Genomic DNA, 25833 nt, shown 5'->3' on the forward strand with positions numbered 1-25833 from the left:
CCAGGCCTGCGCCCTGGAGAGTGAAGACTTTCTAGGCACAGATCCATGGTCTCGCAAGACTAATGGATGCCTTTAAGTTTAAGTGTGAAAAGATCTCGAAGGTTTTTTTTTGAGTTGCACTCTGGGGAAAATTGATTCATTTGGGGGAGAAAGCTAGCCCTAAGCATTTATAGAATCATAGAAAATTAGAGCACAGAAACAGTCCCTTCAGCACAGGTAGTCTGTACTGAACCATTATTCTGCCTAGCGTCTCATTGACTTGTACCCAGACCATAGCCCTGCATACCCATCCTATCCATGTACCTATCAGAATTTCTCTTAAATGTTGAAATTGATGCTGCATGCACCACTTCTGCTGGCAGCTTGTCCTACACTCTCTGAGTGAAGAAGTTCCCCCTCCTGTTCCCCTTAACCATTTCATCTTTCACCATTAACCCTTAACCCATGATCTCTTGTTCTTGTCTTACCTAACCTCAGTGGAAAAAGCCTGCTTTCATTTACGCTCCCAACACCCCTCATAATTTGGTATGCCTCTATTAAATTTCACCTTACTCTCTGGGGAATCAAGTTCCTAGACTATGCAACCTTTCCCTATAATGCAAGTCCTCAAGTCCCAGCAACAGTCGTGTAATTTTTTTTCCTGCAATCTTTCAATCTTTATTGATATCCTATCTGTAGATAGATGACCAGAACTGCACACCATATTTCGAATTAGGCTCCACTAACAACTTATACATCTTCAACATAATATCCCAACTCTTGTACTTTAAAAAAAAAAAAAAAAAATCTTGATTTAGGAAGGCCAATGTGCCAGAAGCTCCCATTACAACCCTATCTACCTGTGACACCACTTTCAAGGAATTATGGATCTGTATTCCCATATCCCTCTGTTCTACTGCACTACTGCTCACCTTGTAAGTCCTACCTGGTTTGTCATCCCAAAATGGAACACCTCACACTTATCTGCAATAAATTCCGTCTGTTACTTCTCAGCCGGTTTCTCTAGCTGGTCCATATCCAGCTGCAAGCTTTGATAGACTTTCTCATGGACCACTATAGCCCCGATTTGGTGTCATCCGCAAATTTACTAATCCAATTTACCACAATATCATCCAGATCATTGATATAGATGCAAAAGAACGATAGACCTAACCCTGATCCCTGTGGCACACTAGTCACAGGTTTCCAGTCATAGAGGCAACCATCTGTTACCTCTCTCTGGCTTCTCCTGAGAAGCGAATGTCTAATCCAATTTACTACCTCATGCTGAATGCCAAGTGACTGAACCTTCTTGACCATACTCCCATGTGGGACTTTGTCAAAAGCCTTGCCTTGCTAAAGCAATTGGATTTAATATTAAGTTCCTTTTTGGTTAACAGTCGGTTATTTTTCCTTTTACATGTAATTTCGCCAAGAAAAATCTATTGATGTATTGATGAGCAACTAGCAGTTGAATTCATTATTTCTGTAAACATCCAGCTATTCTTGTTTCAGATAGTTGAGGTACTGCAAAGAAACAATTGTTTGAATGTCGTTGGATAAAATTCATTTAAGACCTTGTATAAGGAGTCTTCCAATATGTTTTATCTTATATTCTCAAATGTAGAATAACTCAATTTTTCTGTTATTACCGCTGGCAGATAACAGATTATCAGAATTATTTGCACAACACAGTTTTGGAGGGAAATAATGGTTAATGTTTTGAGCCAAGACCTTTCATCTGGATTAAGTGATGGGGGGGAGATGGCCAGCAGAAAAAGATAGAGGGAAGGGTGGATTTTTTCAGTTGGTGGCATAACTAACTTAGAATTCTGCTGAGCTTAATCTGCCTAGCAACTGACCATAACATGAAAAGATATATATTCCAGATAAATGCTTGTTGCTTTTTTCCGCATTGGTGTTGAGATGTATTGTACATGGTTTCTTGATTAATATTAGTACCATTGTTCATTTTCTAGAGAATGCAGCTGGATATAATTCTCACCAGCCTACAAGACCACACGCACGTGGCATCTTTGCTGGGTTACAGCTCTCCTCCGGATGTCGAAGCCTCATCGACAGGACCAAATTACAGCAACGCCCCTGACTCCTCATTCAGCTCCCAGGCCAGTCACCCTGATACTCATCTGGCAGAAATCTTGATGAAAACATTGCTAAGGAATTTAGGGTTCTACACTGTAAGCAACTTTCTATTTACTAATATATTGATAAGACTTAATTCTACTTTGTTAACTTATTTTTTGAAAATACGAGGGGTGATTGATAAGTTCGTGGCCTAAGGTAGAAGGAGTCCATTTTAGAAAACCTAGCACATTTATTTTTCAACATAGTCCCCTCCTACATGTACACACTTAGTCCAGTGGTCGTGGAGCATACGGATCCCTTCTTTGTAGAAGTGGTCCACAGTAGGGGTAATTGATAAGTTTGTGGCCTACAGTAGAAGGAGATGAATTATTAACTTCAAGCTTTCTGCATTATCACTCAAAGAGTTGAACTGCACGTGCATGTAACGAGAGTGTCTTGGACCTCCAGGTGGTCCACAGCAGGGGTGATTGATAAGTTGGTGGCCTAAGGTAGAAGGAGATGAGTTAAACAGCTCTCGTTACATGCACGTGCAGTTCAACTCTTTGAGTGTTTATGCAGAAAGTTTGAAGTTAATAACTCAACTCCTTCTACCTTAGGCCATGAACTTATCAATCACTCCTGCTGTGGACCACTTCTGGAGGTCCAAGACACCAACTTTTACAAAGAAGGGATCCTTATGCTGCATGACTGCTGGACTAAGTGTGTAAATGTAGGAAAAATAAATGTGCTAGGTTTTCTAAAATTGACTCCTACCTCAGGCCACAAATTTATCAATCACCCCTTGTACTTGTCATTTTCCTCCCATTTCTTTGTGGAAGGGAAAATCATGCTGAATATGATATACTTGTGTTTAAATATCTTAGAGATCTTGCACTTGTATTTATTCCTGTTTGCAATCTGTGTAGTCCTTGTATATGATGATGGCTATTGTCCTGAATCCTTGCACATCTTGGATTGATTTAAGGTACAAGTGTACATAAAATAATGCAGAACTCTTTTTATTATCTCAAAGATTGTGTGCAATATATCAGAATCATAATCAGGTTTAATAGCACCAGAAAATGTCATGAAATGTGTTAACTTTGTGGCAGCAGTACAATGCAATATATGATAAATTTAGTAAAAATAGAATTACGGTAAGAATGTGTGTGTATCTATATATATGTTATTATATATCATATTTATATTATATGTGCATATATGTAAAACTAAAATAAGTGGTGCAAAAACAGAAGTTAAAAAAAAGTCATGAGGTAATGTTCGTGGGTTCAATCTCCATTTAGAAATCAGATGGCAGAGGGGAAGAAGCTGTTCCTGAATTGCTGAGTGTGTGCCTTCAGGCTTCTGTACCTCCTTCCCAGTGGTAACAATGAGAAGAGGGCATGTCCTGGGTGGTGGGGGTCCTTAATAGTGGATGCCACTTTTCTGAGACACTGCTCCTTGAGGATTTCTTGGATACTACAGAGGCTAGTACCCATAATGGAGCTGACTAATTTTACAACTTTATGCAGCTTGCTTTGATCCTATGCAGAAGCCTCCCCCACCGCCCCCCCCCCCCATCCCCAATACCAGACAGTGATGCAACTACTCAGAATGCTGTCCACAGTACTTCGGTACAAGTTTTTGAGTGTTTCAGGTGACACCTCAAACTCCTAATGAAATATAGCCACTGTCTTGCCTTCTGTGCATCGATATGTTGGGACCAGGTTAGATCCTCCGAGATATTGACAGTCAGGAACTTAAAATTGCTCACTCCCTCCGCTTCTGAGCCCTCTGAGGATTGGTTTGTGTTCCCTTGTCTTACCCTTTCTGAAAACCACGCTCAGTTCTTTGGTCCTATTAACCATGAGTGCAAGGTTGTTGCTACAACACCACTCAACTAGCTGGTATAGCTCATTCCTGTTCGCCGCCTTGTCACCATCTGAGATTCTGCTAACAATGGTTGTATCGTCAGCAAATTTGTAGAAGGCATTTGAGCGATGCTTAGCCACACAATCATGTAGAGTAGTGGGCTAAGTACACATCCATATATTGATCTTCCATCATGTATAACAGATGAGGCATATAGAGAATTATTTAATCGTCCGTCAAACATGGTGGAAACATTAGAAAATTTCATCAAGTTGAAGAAAATGTGGACAGAACTTTCAGCTTGTTGGTCTGATATCAGTTGCAGGACAAGGACAAATATAAAGAATCCCTTATTTGTGATTTGATGCCAAGCAGTTAGAAAATCTTGATTAAAATTAGATGGACTTAACATAGCTTTACGTGCGACAAAGTTATAAGATCTAATGCTGCAATTAGCTTGGTGGATAAAAGGGACTCTATGGATGTGGTACATTTGTATTTTAAGAGACTTTAGGTAAGGTTCCATGCAAAAAGTTTCAATGTTAAGCTGTGGTATTGATGATGTTTTATTGACATGAACCTATAGGTTTATTAAGGGGATTTCAGATATAAGCAGGTCATTTCTGGAAGGGTGTGGATGCTTGGTCCTGAGCTAGTTACAGTTAGGATAAATGACTTGGCTGAGGAGACTGAGTGTAACATGCACCAGGTTTTTGCTGATACAGAGCTGGGTGGGAAGGGAAATGAAATAAAAGACTACGCTCCTGAGCAATATAGACGTGCACAGAGAATAAAAACGACATGTAGTATTTAATGTGTAGAAGTTTGACAAGAATAATACAAATCATATGTTTTTAAAAGTGAGTAATTCATTTTGTGGAGTTGGGATGACATAGGAGGACTGTTCCACGTAGCCATCAAAAAGCTAGGACCCATTCAAATGCCCTTGATCTGCAGAAAGTGGAGGAGTGCTGTTGCAGTGGAGTTGATTAGGTCCATATTCTAGAAAGGAAAAGCAGGCCCTGCAACCCCCCTGACAGTAGATGAAGGTATATAGAGACACCATGCCCATGGTAAAGATGAGCCAGTTAGGACCCAAGAAACTGAAATGGAAGAGGGCATCTGAGATATGTGAATGACTGGACAAGGGAGAGAGTATGGAGTCTGGGTTGGAAGAAGTGTGTTTAGCACAGCAAGAGCAGGCAGCAACTAAAGGCTTAATTGGGAGTTCTGTTTATGGATCGTTAGAGTAGTCATGGTATGTGGAGGGGGGGTGGGGGGTGTCAGAAAGTAGTAGTACACCACTTGTCTGGGGGGGATGTTGATGATAAATTTGGGATTGGTCTGCAGTGAGAGAGGCTGCAATTTCAGAGGGGGTTAAGGTTGGAATGGATGAGTGGACAAGTCAATGTTGCATCGGCAGTTGGAAATGAAAAGGTCAAGAAAGGGTATTATTCCCGAGAAGGCCCTACATGTAGAGAAAAGGGGAAGCTTTTTAAGAGGAAAGTCCCACTTTTTTTTTTGTTTCCTGTTTAAAATTCTCCGTTAATTAGCTGCATTTGTTATGTTAAATATGATCAGTGTTATTTTGTGTTCACTCCACACAGGATCAGGCTTTTGGAGAACTTGAAAAAAATAGTGACAAGCAACTATTGGGAACATCATCAGCTGAAAACAGCCAACCAGCTCACTTACATGAGCTGTTGTGCTCTCTACAGAAGCAACTTCTGGCATATTGCCACACAAACAATGTCAATGAGGTAAATGTGGATTATACACATCTGAACTAAAGAGACAATAAGACCATAAGAATTAGGAGTGGAATTAGACCATTTGGCCTATTGAGTCTGCTCTGCCGTTCAATCATGGCTGATCCTTTTTTATTCTCCCTCCTCAGCCCCGCTCCCTGGCCTTCTCCCCATAATCTTTGATGCCGTGTCCAGCTCTGCCTTAAATACATCCAGTGACCTGGCCTGCACAGCTGTAGTAATAAATTCCACATTTTCACTGCCAATTGGTAAAGAAATGCCTCCACATCTCTGTTTTAAATGGCCACCCCTCTATCCTGCGGCTGTGCCCTCTTGTCCTAGACTTCCCACCATGGGAAACATCCTTTCCATATCTACTCTATCTAGGCCTTTCAACATTCGAAAGGTTTCGATGAGATCCCCCCTCATCCTTCTAAATTCCAGTGAGTGCAGAGTTATCAAACTTTCCTCATATGATAACCCTTCCATTCCCGGAATCATCCTTGTGAACCTCCCCTGAATCATCTCCAATGCCAGCTCATCTTTTCTTAGATGAGGAGCCCAGAATTGTTCACAATACTCAATGTGAGGCCTCACCAGTGCCTTATAAAGCCTCAGCATCACACCTCTGGTATTGTATTCTAGACCTCTTGAAATGAATGCTAACATTGCATTTGCCTTCCTCACCACTGACTCAACCTGCAAGTTAACCTTTAGCATGTTCTGTACAAGAACTCCCAAGCCCCTTTGCGTCCAGATTTTTGGATTTTCTCCCCATTTAGAAAATAGTATGCACATTTATTTCTTCTACCAAAGTGCATGACCGTGCATTTTCTAAAATTGTATTTTATTTGTCACTTCCTTGCCCATTCTCCTAATCTGTCTTGCTGCAACTTACCTATTTCCTCCACACTACCTGTCCCCCCCCACCAAACTTTGTATCATCTGAACTTAGCAACAAAGCCATCTATTCCATCATCTAAATCATTGATATACAGTATAAAAAGAAGCGGCCCCAACACTGACCCCTGCGGAACACCACTAGTCACTGGCAGCAAACTAGAAAAGGATCCTTTTATTCCTACTCACTGCCTCCTACCAATCATCCAACGTTATAATCGTACCAATAACTTTCCTGTAATACCCTGGGCTCTTAATTTGGTAAGCAGCTTCATGTATTGCACTTCATCAAAGGGCTTCTGAAATTCCAAATATACAACATCAGCTGCATCCCCTTTATCTATCCTACTTGTAATCTTCTCAAAGAATTTCAACACGTTTATTGGTCAAGGTTTTGCCTGAAGGAACCCATGCTGACTTTGTCCTATCTTATCTGTCACCAAGTACTCCATAACTTCAACCTTAACAAATGACTCCAGCATCTCACAACCACCGAGGTCAGGCTAACTGACCTATAATTTCCTTTCTACTGCTTTCCTCCTTTCTTAGAGTAGAGTGACATTTGCAATTTTCCAGTCCTCTGACACCATGCCAGAGCCCAGTGATTTTTGAAAGATCATTACTAATGCCTCCACAATCTCTACTGCGACCTCTTTCAGAACCCTAGGGTGCAGTTCATCTGGTCCGGGTGACTTGTGTACCCTTGGGTCTTTCAACTTTATCTTCCCTCGCACCCTTAAACTGTGAAGACTGATGCAGAATACTCATTTAGTTCATCTGCCATTTCCTTATCCCCCATTATTATTTCTCCAGCCTCATTTTCTAGTGGTCCTTTATCCACTCTCATCTCTTTTATTTTATTACATCCTTAAAAAAGCTTTTGCTATCTACTTTGATATTGTTTTTACTAGCTTGCTTTCATATTTCATCTTTCCCTCATAATGCTTCTTTTAAGATTTTAAAGGCTTCCTAATCCTCTGTCTTGACACTAGTTTTTGCGTTGTTATATGCCCTCTTTTTGGCTGTTACATTAGCTTTGACTTCCCATGTCAGCTTGGTTGTACTATTTTGCCATTTGAGTACTACTTTGTTTTTGAAATATATCTATCCTGCACCTTCCTTATTTTTCCCAGAAACTCATGCCATTGCTGCTTTGCTGTCATCCCTGCCAGCATCTCCTTCCAATTTACTTTGGCCAACTCCTCTGTCATACCACTGTAATTTCCTTTACTCCACTGAAATACTGCTACATCAGACTTATATTTTCTCCCTATCAATTTCAAGTTGAACTCAATCATATTGTGATCACTGCCTCCTAAGTGTTCATTTACCTTAAACTCCCTGAACACCTCCAGTTCATTACGTTACACCCAATCCAGTATAGTTGATTTCCCTAGCAGGCTCAACGACAAACTGCTCTGAAAAGCCACTTCATAGGCATTTAACAAGCTCACTCTTGAGATCCATTGCCAACCTAATTGTCCCAATTGACATGCATGTTGAAATTTCCCATGACTATCATAACATTGCAGTTTTGGTACCCCGTTTCTATTTCCTGTTGTAATCACATTGCAGCCTCTGTTGGGAGACTGGTATATAACTGGCATCAATGTCCTTTTACCCTTGCAGTTTCTTAATTGAACCCACAAGGATTCACATCTTCCAAACCTATGTCACATCTTTCTACTGATTTGATGCCATTCTTTACCAGCAGTGCCATGTCAACCCTTCTACCTCCCTTCCTCAACCTCTGATTTCATGTGTAACCTTGGACATTCAGCTCCCAACTACAACCATCCTTTAGCCACAATTCAGTGATGCCACAGCATTATACCTGACAATCTAGTAGTGCAACAAGAGGATCCATCTTATTTCTTATACTCTGTGCACTTTGAATACCGCATTTGCTACCCTTTTTGATTCTGCATCCCTAATACACTGATACTCACTCTGTTGGCTTCAATTTTGTCCTTTCTTCTGCCTGACCTTCCTGACAGTCTGACTGCACGCTATCTTTGTTTTTTTACCATCCGTCCTGAGTCCCTTCACTCCGGTTCCCACCCTCCTGCCAAATTAGTTTAAACCCTCCCCAACAGCTCAAACAAACCTGCCTGTGAGGATATTGGTCCCCCTCAAGTTCAGGTGCAACCCATCACTTTTGAACAGGTCATACCTCCCCCGGAAGAGATCCCAAATCCAAGCACCTAAAGCACTGCACCCTGCACCAGTTTCACAGCCACACATTAATCTGCCAAATAATCCTGTTTCTACCCTCACTGGCATGTGGCACAGGCAGCAATCGGGAAATTACTACCCTGGAGGTCCTGCTTCTCAGCTCGCTACCTACCTTTTTAGATTCTCTTTTCCGGACCTCTTTCCTTTTCCTTCCTGTGTCATTGGTACCAATATGTACTAAGACATCTAGCTGCTCTCCTTCCCTCCCTCTCAAATGCTGTGGACACGATCCGAGATGTCCCTGACCCTGGCACCAGGGAGGCAACATACCATCCGGGTGTCCCGTTCACATCCACAGAAAAGCAGAAGTATGTGTTGGAGTTCTAATTTTTTTTTAATGTAAAAGTCTGCATATTTTTGTTTTTAAGAGCTCCAGCAGTGTAGCTTTACTGCACAAACACCTTCAACTTCTACTGCCGCATGCAACTGAAATTTACTCCCGTTCAGCGACGTTGCTGAAAGAAAGCTCCTGGAATGGAAGTGTCAGGGACAAGCTTCAAGGTATGAGTGACATGTTGTCTTTAGCTTGATCTCTAAATTTATTTCCAAGAATAAAGCCCTCCCTTTTATTGTTGTATTAATAGTTTTCCATTTAATATTTTCATTGACCATATTTATTTTAAAAAATAGCTTTATGAATTTAGTTTTAAATAGTAATGCAGATTAGTGATCAGCTAGTTTCAATAAAACAATAATCAAGCAGACATGAGATTTCAGTGCTGCATTAGCAGATTTTCCAGTCTTTCTGATATAATTTCTATTAATACCAAAGACACTTACAATTAACTTTTTTAAACACGTTAAACAGCATTATAATATATTTTACAGAGAACCTTGAAGCATTGCAAACATCACCTGGAGCCAGGTGCTGAGGCATCTGGATTTCCAAACAGTCAGATAATGGATTTTGGAGTTGTATTTATAGGTAGTTAGTCATAGATAGCTCTCAATATAACTAGATATAATATTACTTGTTTTTAAGTTCTATTGAAAAATGATTCATAGCTTATTAGTAGAAGAATATTTTGTCCAGCATTTATAAGTGGCTTTGAAAGTACTGGAAGTCCCATGTGGGCTTGAGGTTAAAATGTAATTTCAGCAGGATTTTGCTGGAGGAATGAGTTTGTTGTGTTGGAGTAACACACACAAAATGCTGGAGGAACTCAGCAGTCAGACAGGAACAAACATTTGATGTTTTGGGCTGAGACCCTTGATCAGGACATTGTGCTGTGATACCCATTTTCAAAGTTGAAAGTAAATTTATTATCAAAGTACATGTATATTACCAAATTCTACCCTGAGATTTATTTTCTTGTGGACATTCACAGTAAATACAACACAACACAATAGAGTCAATGAAAAACTTCACACAACAAAGACGGGCATGCAATGAGTGTGCAAAAGACAACAAATTGTCCGTATACAAAAAAAATCAAAATAATAACAAATGATAAATATTGAGAGCATGAATTGTAGAGTCCTTGAAAGTGAGTCCATAGGTTGTGGAATCAGTTCAGTGATGCGGTGAGTGAAGTTTTCCACTGCGGTTCAAGGGTGTAATAGTTTTTGGCAAATCAGTTTTGAGGAGGAAGAGAAAGGAATAATATCACCAGGTAGTTGAACTCTTTTTCTCTCTATCTGACCATATTATGTTTCACTTCAAGTTGAAAAGAAAGTTTTGTGTTGAATTATAATAATGAGAGTTTAATTTGATAAAAGCAGTAGTTGGAGAGTAGTTAATTGTTGTAATGTAGAACTGAAACATGCAACCTGTGGCCCGTGAATGCTGACCAGAAGTTTTTCTGCTGCTGTTCTGTTAGTTTTTGTTAACAGTAGCTGAATGGTGGGATAAGAAGGCATCAACTTCCTGAATACAATCAACAAGCATAGTAGATGCTATCTGCAGAGATTGGAAGGTGCCAGTGGAAGTTGAGATATGGTGACCTAACTTCTGTTCGTAGCATGTCCTTCTCAATAGATGTGTATCTGCTGTAAGTTGTAGATGTGGCTCACTGTAACTGTAATCATAGTTACTTGAGCAGAGCCCCTTTGATGATAAGGTATGTTTGAAGTTAGCGATACACCATCTGGATTGCGTATGTGAGTTAATGGAATTACATTCCTTCTGAGGGTAGCTTTTTCTCCTGTGCCCGCTCCCTACCTCCTCCTCGTACAAGTACTGACCGGGCCTCTATATTGTTTGGCCAGAAAATTGAATTATAGAAAATTCAGCTAATGAGATTTAACTTGCATGTCAGAAGCATAAAGTTGGTTTTCCAACAATTGAAAGTGGCATATTCTGGTTGTGTTGTTTCAATGTGACTCGAGTTGGTATTCTAAGCTGGAAGTTTGATTGTGGAATCTGGCTCTTCGCTCTTGTAAATATATTGATAGATCTTTCAAATGCCCACACAATTATTTTCCTTGCAGGAGTTCTGTATGGATCAGCAGCTGGGAGCATGCTTTGTCAAATCATTAATTCTCTACTGTTACTGCCTGTCTCTGTGGCACGGCCTTTGCTAAGTCATCTTCTGGACTTGCTGCCATCCTTGGATCGTCTGAACCGACTTTTACCAGCTGCAGCCTTTTTAGAGGAACAGGAACTGCAATGGCCATTGCATGGTAAGAGATGTGCTCTTGCATTTGGATCATGTATAATTTCACAACTTTCTAATTATGTATTCTTAGAGAATAACAATGTATTATTCAGTCACTCTTTGTAGTAAGTATTTGGGTGGGATCATAATTTCCAAGAATGAAATACAGTGCATTCCAGTTAATTTGGCCATTGGTTATTCGGGGCAGCCACTTCCTAAAGAACAAAAGCTGATTGAGAAAATAACCAGGATTCCTTTCATTTATTTGGGGCATTATGTTGATTAATTGGGACAGGAAACTGTTGCCAGATAGTTTCTAACTAGTATCATTGGTGCACTTGCGTGGTCATTAGACACTATACAGTTCTTCAAGCAAACCGATTTTAAATAGCATGAGTTGCGTGTGTTGTCTTCAAAAAATGGTGATTTTTGTCACTGATAGTTGGCAAGAAATAAGCAGTAAGATAATTCAGAACTGTTTTGCTCACTGTAGTTTCAAGCATTCAGCCATGGTGATACTAGAAATGGCTGGGACTAAAAATGAAACTATTTCACTATTTCAAGTTAGGAACTAAAAAGAATTTGAAGGTACCAACAATCATCTTAAATGCTACAATGAAAATGAAGAATTGGAGGACGCAGTTGTTGACAGCAGTAGTCATTTATCTGCAGTGGGTGATTGCACTGGTTTTGTTAAAAGAACGTGATATAGATAAATTCTTCTGGTGATTAAGTATTAGGAACTAATACACAGTTTTATAGTACTGTAATAGTATTAGTAGTGTCCTGATTTGGTCTGTATTTCATTTGAGTCTGTAATCTGTTACACAATTTGTCTTTTTTCAGGCCTTTTTAACTATTCCTATGAAACTTTGGCTGATTGGGGTAGGCACTTAATTGGACCAAAATATACTGGTCCCGATATTAACTGGGATCCACTGTATTAAACAAAATCTGTGGTCATATCTTGTGTGATATTTTTAATTGTTTCATTTTTGCACTTGCTGTTAGGTACTCCTGAATGTGTTGATCCTGAGGATCTGGCTATTCCACACCCTGTCCAGTCTTGGGTTTGGCTTGTGGATCTGGAGAGAACAGTCGCCCTACTGGTGGGCCGATGTCTTGGTGGAATGTTGCAGGGTCCACCAACGTCAACAGAGGAGCAAGACACAGCTCACTGGTTAAAAACGCCTCTCTTCAGCAATGGCTTAGAAATGGATCACTCCCAGCTAGGTATAAATAATTTTCATATGCACTGCACATTCAGTGATTCAGCTGAAAAGTATAATGAAATATAATTTTCTTCCCTTTCCAGAAAAAAGCTATTTTAGTGGTATACAGCAGTGCTGTACTGTAGAGCAGCTTTGCAGACTGCAATATAAAAATAGTTTTAACAGCAGGCTCTACCACCCGTTCTACTGCTTTGCATAACATTATATACATTTGTAGAGAAGTCTAACAAAGCCACTGTTCATGGCTTATCTGCTACAGCAACCTCATCTGAACCTCTGTTGCCTCCTAATGTTAATGGCTCAGAGGCAGCAGTGCAATTAGCCGCAGTATTAATCAGATTTAATAATCCTTTGAGGAGAGATGAATCTTCTGCTCTGTCACCCATGGCTATCTTGGTTTCATAACTTCAAAATCAATTAAAATGAGATTCAGCATTCTTAAAGTGGATTACTATTGTGCACTCATTTATCGTCATCTTTTTCTCCTCAAGTGAGAGGACTAGAAACAGAGTAACAGCAGGAGACCATCTAGTTCCTCTAACAGCTTCATTGAGATGGCTAATCGGTCACATAACCCCATGTACTTTTTCCACATTTCTCTATGGTTAATGAAGGCAAATCTGTCCGATACTTAAAAATCATTTGATGTAGTATCAATTGCTATTTACAGAAGGAAACTCAGTTTGTACTGCTGTTAGTGCATACCTAGTTTCTTAAACGTACTTATTAAAGCCTGGCACTTGTGTTTACACTAAGCCTCCTTATCTTGGACTGCTCAGCTGGCAATGAATAAGGTAGATAGAGTGAAACTATGTTTTTCTTTATACCTTGAAGCTTTGGTTGTTTCTCCTTCTAAATTCCATGCTGTAGAATGATAAATCATGTAATCTTTCCTTTAATTGAAAACCCTGGAGTTCTTTAACCTACGGAGGTGATGTTTAAGTAAATTTATTTTCTTTTTGGACAGGGAGATACATTTCTTAGAGATGAACTAGTAATATTTCTAAACAGCTTTACGTCCTGTATGTCAAACCAAGGTGAATGATGCTGAAACCACTGTTGGCAGAATTTAAAGGTTATTCATTGGAAAAAGTACAATGGAAAGTCACAAAGTATGTGACTTTGTATTTTAACTTTGGATGTGCTGCCAGTTGATGTATAAAATGTGATATTAATATTCCAAAGTTAAAGATTTAACTAATCTACCTTGCACAGTTTTTTTTCCTATCTATTGAAAGCACTGGCTTAAGATCTGTTCTAATGTGGATTTTGAAACACTGTCATTATTCAGTTAAAACCAATGTAAAATAAATCATCTCTTATAATAATGACTTTAACATATCTGAAGCAATTTCTAGGTACACCAGGAAGATTCAGCTCCAACTTTGCTGTAACTGTAGGCATTACCAGGAACTTGTTGCCAGGGATTTTCATCTGTAATTACAGCATGATTTTGGGTTGATTTTAATTCAAAACAAAGGAGCTCAAGTTCAACAGAGATATTTAAAATTGATGTAGATGAAGTAATCAAAAGAAAAATCTTGAATGTCTGTGGAGTTGGGAACAGGAAGGATAAAATTCAGTATTATCACAAAAAGAATGAAGGGTCAAGTTACTAGAAAGTAAGCAGGTTTATATTGGAAAAGGTAACTATGGTCATTGGCTAATAGGGTAATGGATGATGTAGCTGTATTTTTCTAAGATTGTTAAATGTTACAATGTCACCTGGATTCTGAAATTCTAAGCAGATATTGAATGATTGTAGGAGAAGATTTTTTTTAGATTACGAAGACACACAGTCCTCTTTTATTGTCATTTAGTAATGCATGCATTAAGAAATGATACAATATTTCCTCCGGTGTGAAATCACAAAACACAGGACAGACCAAGACTGAAAAAAACTAACAAAACCACATAATTATAACATATAGTTACAAAAGTGCAATAATACCATAACTTGATGAAGAAGTCCATGAGCACAGTAAAAAGTTCAAAGTCTCTCAAATGTCCCACATCTCACGCAGACGGGAGAAGGAAGAAAAACTCTCCCTGCCATACCTGACCACGGTCCGACTCTGAGTCATCCGAAAACTTCGAGCTCTGATCGGCTCTCCGACACCGAGTACTGAGCGCCATCTCTAACTGAACGATTCGACCTCCATCTCAGTTGCCAACAGCAGGCAAAGCCGGGGATTTTGAGGCCTTCCCTCCGAAAGATTCCCGATCACGCCGTAACAACAGCAGCGAACTAGCATTTCAGAAATTTTTCCAGATGTTCCTCTGTGCTTTCACGTCTGTCTCCATCAAATCAGAATTGTCCACAGCCCCTATTTAACAGATACAATATCATTTTTCACCGGAGGGCTGCGCACGTGTGGCGCACTGCTCTCTCTCCTCCCGCTGTGGTGGTTTGGCTAGTTACTGAGTACAGTTCTCCAAGATAAAAACTTAATATTTGCAGTGTGTGCATAATTTAAATGATTAAAAGTAAACAGATATCTAAATGTCATTATGATTAATATATAAATTAGTATTGTGAGGTAGATGCATTATGCGCATAAGAGGTCCCAACTGTTTAGGTCTTTCAAAGCCAAGGATCAGCATACATGAGTCCAAGCGATTTTATAATGAGAATGAAGTATTATTACCAGCAATGGGAATTATCTATATAATTGTCTCTAAGCTCAAACTGTAACTGATATTGTAGTAATATCAAAGTATGAAGACACCATCTGGTCTTGATACAAGAGGTTTTTTTTCTTAAAGGGATTATATTTTATTCTATCATCATTTTGGAAGGATCTTAAATGCAGATTTGAAAGTCTACTTTATCAATGTATAACTTTTTTTTAAAAAAATGTTGTTTTTGATACAGATAAATGCATGAGCTCCCTGCTAGAAGTTGCACTGTCTGGAAATGAAGAACAGAAACCATTTGAATATAGCCTTGGAGCAGAGAATGTCATGCTTGTTGATCTGGCTTTGGGCTCTACCAAAGAACCTGTCAATGCTCTGTGGCTCAAAATGCAGGACTATGCTGTGAGCAAAGGTACATGGACTGGTTTAGAACTGTACATATGTTTGTCTAATTATGAAATGTGCATTTGTATCCATTACACACACTTCAAGGAAATAATCTGCTCAATAGTAATTTTCTCTTAACAAAATATTCACCAGTACTTCCTACAGAAGGATGACCAAAAGCAAGAATTAAAACATCAAGTAGTTTTTGGAATATGCATTGAGAAATTGGGAGGCAAAGAGATGTGAGTAATGGAGATAACTATAATTGGAATTCTATGAGAGCAAAACTGAGATAATTGGAAGTTGCATCCTTGACAGTAGGAGTGTGGTCGGAGCAACAGTGAATGTGGGTGAGGAATTTGAAGCTGTCAGAGGATTTAGAGATTGGGAACCCATCATTGTCCTTTCATACCTTAAATTCATTCCTTGTCAAACAAGGAACAAGTAAGTGAAGTGGATGACAGTGGTTTCAATTTCTGAAGTTGACAAGGAAGGCTGGGGTGGCCATCAAGAAAAACACGCGGTGATAACGGTGCAGTGAAATGGTAAATGGCCAAGGAAATAAATAGAACAGGAGGTTGGAAGCTCAGCTAAAGATGAAAATGGTGCAAAAGTTCTGTTATCCTTTTCAGTGATAAATATTTGGCCAGTGAAATTTCCACTGACCAGATTAGTTTGACTTGTGAATGTTCAATTGAAACAAGTTCTATCTCCCCTCTTTTGATAGTTAGACAGAAAATAATTTAATCCTTTACAGGTTGAAGGGATTACTGGAAACTGTTATTGGTTTTATCAATTTATATGTAAAAACTGAAAGCAGATCCTGAGAATGTGGTTGCATTATTAAGCTAGCAAAAATGAGGAATGACAGAAGGATCAAAACTTTGGAGTTTCTCAGCTGCAGAGTTTTCTTTTAATGGAGCAGAACCATTTGAGGAATTCTCAGGACAAGAGTTAGTAGAATATAGTGAATTGTCCCATAATATGCTTTAGATGTATCAATGAGATCCAAAGAAGATGAATTAGGTTGATTGCGATCATGAAGTGTATCCTTGACTAGAATGAACTTGATACATCAGCTGCAATGGAAAGAGTACTGGAGTATTCTGAACAAAATATTTCCGCGTCAGTAGCTTGAGGAAAGAGGATTATCTGACGACATCTAAAGATCAAGTCTCAAGGTTAATTACTTGTTTTCAGTTCTGGGGAAATGGCAACAGTGATGTGGAGTTGAATTTGTTGATGAGTTCCATAACTCAAGAGAATTGCTGACATGGAAATCAAGGGTGCTAGATAAATGGTGTGCAACATGAATATACAGGAGCAGGTGTAATCTCCCAATTCGTTATTCATCTATCTCAGCTGTGGTGTAAACATATACCCTTAGTGCATCCATTCCTTTCTGTCCCAGCTTTGTGCTCACCATTTCACCTCAGTTGTCTGCTTTATCCTTATTGGCCTTTTCTTTCTTCTGCTTAGTAAAGCTCATCTGCTCGTCATCTTCATCACTTTTCTGTTCCTTACAACTTGCTCTTCTTTTTAAAGTTCTCGTTTCCTAGTAAATCTGCTGTAGTGATGATACTGCTACAAATGCCTGGCAAGTGTGTGTAGGCTCTACATATACAGATTCCTGTCTGGTTTCATTGTTAAAGCCTAGGGATGTCATTATAGCACAGTGATAAATTGAAATTTATTGCTATTGTTCTCATTCTCTACTGTATAATGAGTCAACCTATAGCTGGAGAAGTGATGACCCCCTCCTGTTAGACTGTTTGAGGTAACTTATCTTTTATTCTTTCTTCTCTTCTAATATTTGTAGATCTGTGCACTTGTAATGCTACTGTGACACTGTAATTTCCTTTGAGATCAATAAAGTATCTATCCACCTATCTATCCAGATTTCTATAATGTCTACAGCACAAATGTATCGTTAAGTTAAACATAATGCTGAGGGGTGAACTGGGCCAGAACCATGTCCTAAGGATTGGTGGGAGATCACAGGAGGTGGCTGGAAAATGACAGGTGCCCAGTTGTAGGAAAATACCAGGCAGACTGAAGGTTTTCTTCTCTTGCAATTAAAAAGATTTTGAAATTAATCTGTCCTGCAAGAGGAAGAGTGACACTGTGTATGAAATGTAGCGATACAAAGAAGAAAGCAGAAGTTGAATGGTGCAGGGACTTGATGTGTACATGGAGTCCGCGACATTTGGTCAGTTGACAGCTCATTCCTTTAAGGATAAAAATTGTTCAGTGCATCTTCTGATACTGAAGTCATGATATGATCATACTCAACAAAAATGTATCAGTCAACTGGATCTTGCCTAGTAACTGCAATAAGTGGAAGGCATTCCATTCTATAATAGGAATGCCAACACTTGAAAAGAAAATAAATGCATTGAATATAAATGTTAGTATATTTATCCTAATGTCTTAATAATAGATTTATTAATATTGAATGTATTTTCCAGATTGGGATAGTGCTGCTCTTGGCAATGAGACATTGTTGGATACAGCTTCAAGATTTGTTCTTGCAACTCTTTTAAAGCACACTGGTTTACTAAATCAAGTGTGTGGGGAGAGCAGGTAAATGAAAAGTTGTTTTCAATGTGAAAAGTAGCGGTCACAATACTGACCTCTGAAGAACTCCACTAGTCACCAGCAGCCAAGCAGAAAAGACTCCCTTTATTCCCACTGGCGGCCTCCTGTCTGTCAGCCATTCCTCTATCCGTGCCAGTATCTTTCCTGTAGCACCATAGAAATTTATCTTGTTAAGCAGCCTCGTGTGTGGCACCTTATCAAGTGCCTTCTGAAAATCCAAGTAAATGACATGCAATGCCTTTCCTTTCTACACACTGCTTGTTACTTCCTTGAAGAACTCTTAACAGATTTGTCAGGCAAGATTTCCCTTTACAGAAACCATGCTGACTTTGACAGATGAGTAGAAAACAATTAAACAGAAAAAGGTTGAGAAATACTTAAAGGTGGATGGCCACTGACTTTTGTTATCTGCGCTGGGGACAGTTCCATCACTGGGATCCAGATAGAGATCCAAATGGAGCAAATGTTACTTGCTTTATAGTTGTTATAAAAGGCGAGATTCTGCTGGATTTTTATTTTCAGATGTTGAAATCAAGTCTATAAGCAGCTCAAATTTGGCACTGCCTCAAATTTTCCAGATAACTAGATGTTATTGCTGTCTAAGACAACTAAGTTCTAATTTTTGAACTTGCAGCACTGTACATGAAATCTGTTTCACACTGCCTCCTATGGTGCTTATTTTAGCTGTTGCAGGATATACGGTATATAACAGTAGAACTTTTACTGTCTTTATTAAAGCAGTTAGGTTATGATAGTCCTGACGAAGGATCTCGGCCTGAAACGTCGACTGCACCTCTTCCTAGAGATGCTGCCTGGCCTGCTGCGTTCACCAGCAACTTTTATGTGTGTTGCTTGAATTTCCAGCATCTGCAGAATTCCTGTTGCTTGAGGTTATGATAGTTTCCTGTTTACCAACAGTTTTAGCAGATACTAGCATATTTCATACGCACTGCATCCTCATCAACCATGAGACATTCCAGCTGGGCTGAAAGTAGGCCAGACTTATTTCTTTAGAAGTTTTTCTGCTCCTATACTAGCTAGAGGCCTTACAGATACCAAAAGTAGATTAGGTTAGAACAGAATTTTGTCCTATATGTCATCTGAAAAGTCATAAATATTTGTTTTTATGAAATAAATTACCAATAGAATTTTCTTTCTTCCCATTAGAATTTCCTCTTTATTGACATTTTCAGTAATCTATTTTTGAATTTTTTTTTAGATACCAGCCGAGTAAAACACTTGCAGAAATATACCGTTGTGTTTACAAAGTCCGTAACAGATTGTTAGCTTGTAAAAACATGGAACTTATCCAGACACAGTCACCTTCCAATGAAAGGAGGGTAAGTTTATGGAAAATAAGTAAACAATTTAATTGCACTTGAATTCTGTAATTTGAACAGCCTTCCAGGTAGCTTTGAGTGGAATATAATTTGTATTTTGGATCATGGAAGTTTATAGCACATGGAGAAAGTATTTGATCAGTGTTGTTTGTACTAGCTCTTTGCTGCAGGAATTCAAAACTATTCTCACTGTCCTGCTGTTGCTCTATTTATCCATTTTTTTTCCCCCCAAAAGAATGCAGTGGGTTAAGAATAGCATTCAGTGCCTTGGTAGCACTCTGTCGTTAAATTTATCCAGGGGTCATTTATACTTCCTGCATAAATTTTGTCTGATAACACCTTGCAAGTAATTTTCCAGGAGAAATGATAGGTGTAATTCATTTCTGCATACTTTCCAAATTTTAATAAACCATGTTAAATTTCTTAATCTGCTCTACTCCTTTGGAATTAATTACAGTATCTGGCATTCTGCTTGCAGTTGTGATCTTTCATTCCAAGCACAATAGATATTAAGTATACTTTTTTTAATGGTGCACCCAGTCATGAAAAAAGTCAATACCAGTAGTCTGTATACTGGAAATATTCAATAGGTCAGGTAGCATTTGTGGATTTAACTTTCCAGAGATGGCAATCTTTCATCGATGGTTTAGGTTACTTCATTTACACTATTTCACTCTAGTATCCCTATTTGTGAAACTGTATTTTTATTGTATATTTCCAGCATCAGTTGTTTTCATACTTAAAAAAAATATAGCAGTGATTCTGTTGCTCTTGGTATAGTTATCCAGAGAGCAAGCATTCTTTGATGCATTCTAATAATGATCCTACTTTGGCCATATCTGTCACCAGTTATTTGGTATAAATTAAAATTGACTACTAATATTGCCCTTTTATTTCTTTAAATTATATGTAGATCTTTATCCTGGTTTCATCTTCACTGCTCAGGTTCTGTAATACACACCCAGAATTGTCATTTCTGCTGCTATTACAAAATATTTTCTAGACATTCCATAATGTGGCTGAAAATGCTGCTGTCTTTCTCCTCTTGAAAATGTGACTGTACTTTATAGTCCTGTCCCACCTGAAAGTATGTAACTGCTCTGTTATATATTCCCTTATTGTTATTGATGTCTTTGCCCTTAATTGCTTCTGAATGAATTTGCATTTTAATATACATACCTCTGATCTCTTTTTTAACTTGTTTGTTTTCTTGATTTTTATCAATTGTTACCTCTTTTGATAACAATAGTTTCATTCAACCACCTAGTGGTTAATTATCCTTGTCTGATTGCACCTTGTCTGATTGCACTTTCTTACCATTTCAGTTCATCTAAGCTTTCAACTTCTCCATTTACTTTTTAATATTCCCTGTAGCCCTTTCTCACTCATCATCTGTATTCACCAAAACATACCTGCCTTGCTTGGTCTAATGAAAGTTATCAAGAACTTGGGCTTTGTGTAGTGGCACTGTCAAATTTGAAAATCATTACAGGAGTAAAAAAAACCAGAGCTGTGGGATATCTGTCTCTCTGTCTCTCTGTCTCTCTGTCTCTCTGTCTCTCTGTCTCTCTGTCTCTCTGTCTCTCTGTCTCTCTGTCTCTCTGTCTCTCTGTCTCTCTGTCTCTCTGTCTCTCTGTCTCTCTGTCTCTCTTCCCCCCCTTCCGGAAAACAACAAATTCCACCATACTTTTTTGACTGTTTTCCCTTCTCTGTCTTCAATTTGTAAACCTTGTCTGATGCAAATATTTTTAATAAATTTAATGTTGATCTTGAAAATCATCAGAGAAGTTGGACAAACATAAGTAAATACTTCTGCTCCTCCTCTTTCAAGTTGTCAGTGAATAAAGAGACAACAGATTCCGATGTTCAGGAACATTCTTTTACCCGTACAATTGATGAAGAAGCTGAAATGGAAGAGTTAGCAGATAGAGATCGGGACGATGAACATCAGGAACAAGAGGAGGAGGAAGAAAGGGAGCAAGAGGTCATGACTGCTGGAAGTAAGAAAATATTGCCTGGAATTAATTTTTGAGTCTGTTTCGAGTGTTGCCATTGCTGGCTTGCAGCATAGTGCATGTATTATTGCAATGCTGTATCCTTTGATTGATTGATTAATTAATTGTGTTATATGTAGTCTTACCTCATTTTGGAATCTTGATCTGTTCATCATTCATAGAAGAAAAATAAATTCCAACTTGCAGATTGGCTGCAAATGGCATGTTAAAACCATAGAACTGTATGCTTACTGCACTAAATCTTTTAATTCCCAACAACTGTAGTCAAAAACTAATACCAAGCCTAGCAAGGAGGAAGGTGATCAGTAGCAAACACTCAGGCTTAGCCAGGTAGATGTGAATGGATTAATCTTTAGATGGATCTAGCAGAGAATATCTAGTACTTAAAATCAACTTAATAAAGTATTTCTGTTAGAGTCTAATTAGTGCAGAAGATCTTCACTGATGGTGGCCAACCAACTGGCAATGATAAGTGTGTGAAAATAATAAAAACAACCTCGTAAAACAAGTGAGTCATGTAGTGAGCCCTCCTCATCTGTAGGTTTTAGCCACGATGCTGTTAGTTGCCCCTTTGATTTGTGAGCTTTGAATCAACGTGTGCTATTGTCATGAGTGAAGTAAGAGGTGGAGATGTCACTCTTAAGTCTGCTATGATGTGGAAAACAATGTTTTGTCGTTTCTGTCTTGCACTGGATTGAAATTTTGACTTCTTCAGAAAGCTTATCAGTTAATAGAAATGAAGTAAGTGGTCTCCATTCTCCTTACCAGCAACAATTTATATAAAATATTTTTCTCAAGTGCTAACAAACAAAATTTGCCACTCATATTGTGTAGGTGATTAAAAGTTTAGTCAAGAGTAAGAGATGGGGAGCTTTTGGGGGGAAAGTTCCAGAGCAGTGCTTTGGCAGCTGAAAGTATGCCGGTAAATGTTGAGGGATATTAAACAGGTTAATTTGCAGATAATATAGATGTTTATGGATTATAGAAAAACAAAGAAGTGTGAGACTGTGGATTTTAAAATACGGATGAGAATTTAAATTACTAAATACTTTGTTACTTTGAATAGTTCATGTTAAGTTTGTACATGGACCAATAATATTTCATAATGCAGCCTTCCTAATTTAAAGAGTATTTTAATTTTTCAGCACTGCTGTTTTTTAAAAGCAAGGGTTATTGTGTATCAAAACTGAAGTATTGTCACTCTCAAACAACAAATTATCACAATTGTAATTTAACACAGTAAATATTTTGCATGAGTAATATTGAGTGTGATGTAAGAGACCATGCTCGTTATAAAGCTTTATTGCTAAGTGCCAGTGGTTTTATATTCTGCATAAATATTTTCCCACAATCTGTTTAAATGATTCTACAGCTTGTTCTACAACAAGTAGAAAATAATTCCCGTTATTTGCCTTTTCCTCTTGTAGTGTTTTGTTCATGCTGCCAGAAATTTCAGGTCATTTTTAGCTTTGCTTTTGCTGGCTTTTAATGATTGTTGTGTTTGTTTGTGTTTTGTGTTGCATGTTACAGAAATCTTTCAATGTTTCCTATCAGCCCGTGAAGTTGCTCGTAGTCGTGACCGAGAGAGAATGAACAGCACACCTGGAATTGGCAGTGGACCGGTTGTCCGTCTAGATGATCCACCATCTCAGCTGAGAGAAGAGCGGCGAGTTAGCACTGGTCTCGTAGAAGGACAGGATCATTACACCGCAGCATGCAACTCTGTTATTCATCGGTGTGCGCTGTTAATTCTCGGAGTCACCCCAGCCATACAGGAGTTGCACCAAAAGGACGAAGGTCTAAAAGGTCGTTGTGTCTCAGGAGTAACTGAAGGACTTGGCTTTATGACCAGGTTAGCAACTTTTTCTTGTAAATAATATAATCAAAATACCTTGACTGTCAATCTAGTAGAAAAAGGTTATTGACATACATTTCGCTTTCGGTAATCAAACATTACTATATTATTTTGTGCATTTATTATGAATTGCACTTGGGAATTTTGCATAATACACCCTAAAAAAACAAATGATTTTGTGTATTTAATCCCTCCACTGTGGTAGGTTTATTTAATCCAATGTGCATTAATGCTGTTGGACCTGTTACTTCGTAGAGAACCTGTGAAGCCAAGTCTCTTCAAAAACAACTGATGATTTTTCAGACTTTGTTTTCTAGTGCCTTACAATTATATTCTTTTTGTTTGGGTGAACATAAAGCAGAACAAATGGCAAGAGGTTCAAAAGAAATCAAGTTGTTTTGACAAGCTTCCTAGTATATTGGCAAAGCTGTGCGAGATATGACTCACTTTAATCTTCTATGTGCTAGCATCCTGCACTAGGACTTCCAAGTCCCTTTGCACCCCTGGTTTCTGAGTATACACCCCATTTAGAAAATAGTCTACACCTTTATATCTTCTACCAAAGCGAATGACTATACAGTTCCCTACACAGTATTCCATCTTCCACTTTGCCCTTCATCAACACTACCTCCCCCTCCCCCTATCTTTGTATCTTCCACAAACTAGACACAAAGCCATCAATTCTGTTATCTATGGCATTCCATCATTTTGGCATGTTAAGTTAATTTCTGCCTGTTCATAGTCATTTATAGGGTTTGCTTTGTAAAATTTGTGGCTGTGCTGCACAATTTAATCCATTTGCAATGCTTGACTTTCATGACTGAGACTATTCTCACTCTGGGTCCAGTCAAGCTAGCTGAACTGTCTGCATAATTAATGAAAATGGTATGGCCATCTCTATTCAGTGTCAGAAAATATCCAATGTATTAATGTCGAAGAAACAGCATGCATATATCTTAACAATCTGACTTTTTATATATTAGATCTGATGCTGAGATCTAGGATGTACTGGGACATAACGTCAGTAATGAAACGTAGGGACATCAGATGTTTCTGGTCTTTCAACATCAGACACCCTCTCCCAGGCAACTGAGCCCTGGCTCGTGTCCCAGCAGCATTGGTCCATGGGTCACACTTCTTGATCCATAGCCATCTGGAAGCAAGGCCTAGACGGTGCTGATGACTTTTCTTTGCAATCTCCATAATGCTAAGGAGAGAGTAGGCTCTGCAGAGTGAGCAGCTGGCAAAACCTCTACGCCCCACCTCGATAGGCTCACAATGTGCCCTCCACTGCTCTGCCAGCTCCTGGTATTTACTCTTATGCTCAAATGCCTCCTCGACCCAGACTTCCCAAGTTACTGTCAGTTGTACGATGACCATCTTGCTCAAGGTTTTTGACAGAATGACCATGTCAGACCTCAGTAGTGATGTGATGAAGTCAGGAAACTTTAATTGTTTGCGAGATCAACTTTCAGTTGCCAGTCAGACTCCGTGGTGAGCAAGCCTGCTGGTGATTGGGGCTGAAACCGTAGTTGGTTTTCAGCTTTAACAAAGGCAGTTCGCTTTCTAGGTTGATGGACATGCTTACTGCTGTTAATTTTCGAGGAGATATTTTCTGCCGCTGCTTTCTGCACTTGGTTGTGACACTAGTGATAAGCAGCCTTCTAGGGCTTTTGGGCAGCTGCTGAGGATCTGTTCCAGGGTCCCAAGCAAAAATGTTCGCAGGACTCGGCAGGAGATTGTCTGTAGCCTGGATCTTGAACTTGATGTGCCCGCAAGATGTTGGAGCGGGAGATTTTCCGCTTCAGTGCACCCTCCCACCTCGTCTAAGCTCCCTGCAGCCCCATTCCTACTGTCCTGGTGGTGTGCATTTCCTCAACAGCTGCTCGCCCCTTCTCCTGGACCAGATTGCATCTGTCCCTGCCCTGGGCCCTGTCGAACCAGTTGAGGGGAAGCTACCCAGCCCTGCCTGACCATACGCCACAGTTCCTATCAGATCCACATTCCTCCAAGGGGACTTAGTCATCTCCACTCTGACCTGGGCCTTCCACTTCTTGCCTGTCCAGATCTCAGTGCCTGCTGTCGAGACTTTGGGGTCACTGGAACTAAATAACAGTGAGAATCTTTAGAACAGTGCCTTATTGAATGAGGACTCTGTGATTTTAAAACTACCATATACTTATTACAGATTATTTAAATTCTGTTTTGAGTCAGTTAAGTATGAGTTAAATTGATCTTAATTACATCTGTGCATTATCCTAAACTGTTTCGATGTTGAACTAATACAATGTGTTCTGACAACATAATGTTGTCGGTATCTAACTGGAAGTTTGTGGTGAACCTATATAATTGG

At 39.0% G+C, this 25833-nt stretch overlaps 1 protein-coding gene across 9 annotated transcripts in view; it reads left to right on the forward strand.

Moving 5' to 3' along the window:
* Positions 1 to 25833, forward strand: part of herc1 (HECT and RLD domain containing E3 ubiquitin protein ligase family member 1) — a 270719-nt gene that overhangs the window by 101901 nt on the left and 142985 nt on the right. For 8 of the 9 annotated variants that reach the window (XM_063070950.1, XM_063070953.1, XM_063070952.1 and 5 more), the window contains exons 14-23: positions 1959 to 2177; positions 5544 to 5696; positions 9188 to 9320; positions 11250 to 11441; positions 12428 to 12649; positions 15524 to 15697; positions 18141 to 18255; positions 19490 to 19610; positions 21442 to 21610; positions 23156 to 23477. In XM_063070950.1, the coding sequence (XP_062927020.1) occupies positions 1959 to 2177; positions 5544 to 5696; positions 9188 to 9320; positions 11250 to 11441; positions 12428 to 12649; positions 15524 to 15697; positions 18141 to 18255; positions 19490 to 19610; positions 21442 to 21610; positions 23156 to 23477 (1820 nt within the window). The remainder of the gene's footprint in view (positions 1 to 1958; positions 2178 to 5543; positions 5697 to 9187; positions 9321 to 11249; positions 11442 to 12427; positions 12650 to 15523; positions 15698 to 18140; positions 18256 to 19489; positions 19611 to 21441; positions 21611 to 23155; positions 23478 to 25833) is intronic. The other variant, XM_063070955.1, reaches the window with a different exon arrangement.

This window comes from Mobula hypostoma, chromosome 18 (assembly GCF_963921235.1).
Source record: "Mobula hypostoma chromosome 18, sMobHyp1.1, whole genome shotgun sequence".
Classification (NCBI taxonomy): Eukaryota; Metazoa; Chordata; class Chondrichthyes; order Myliobatiformes; family Myliobatidae; genus Mobula; species Mobula hypostoma.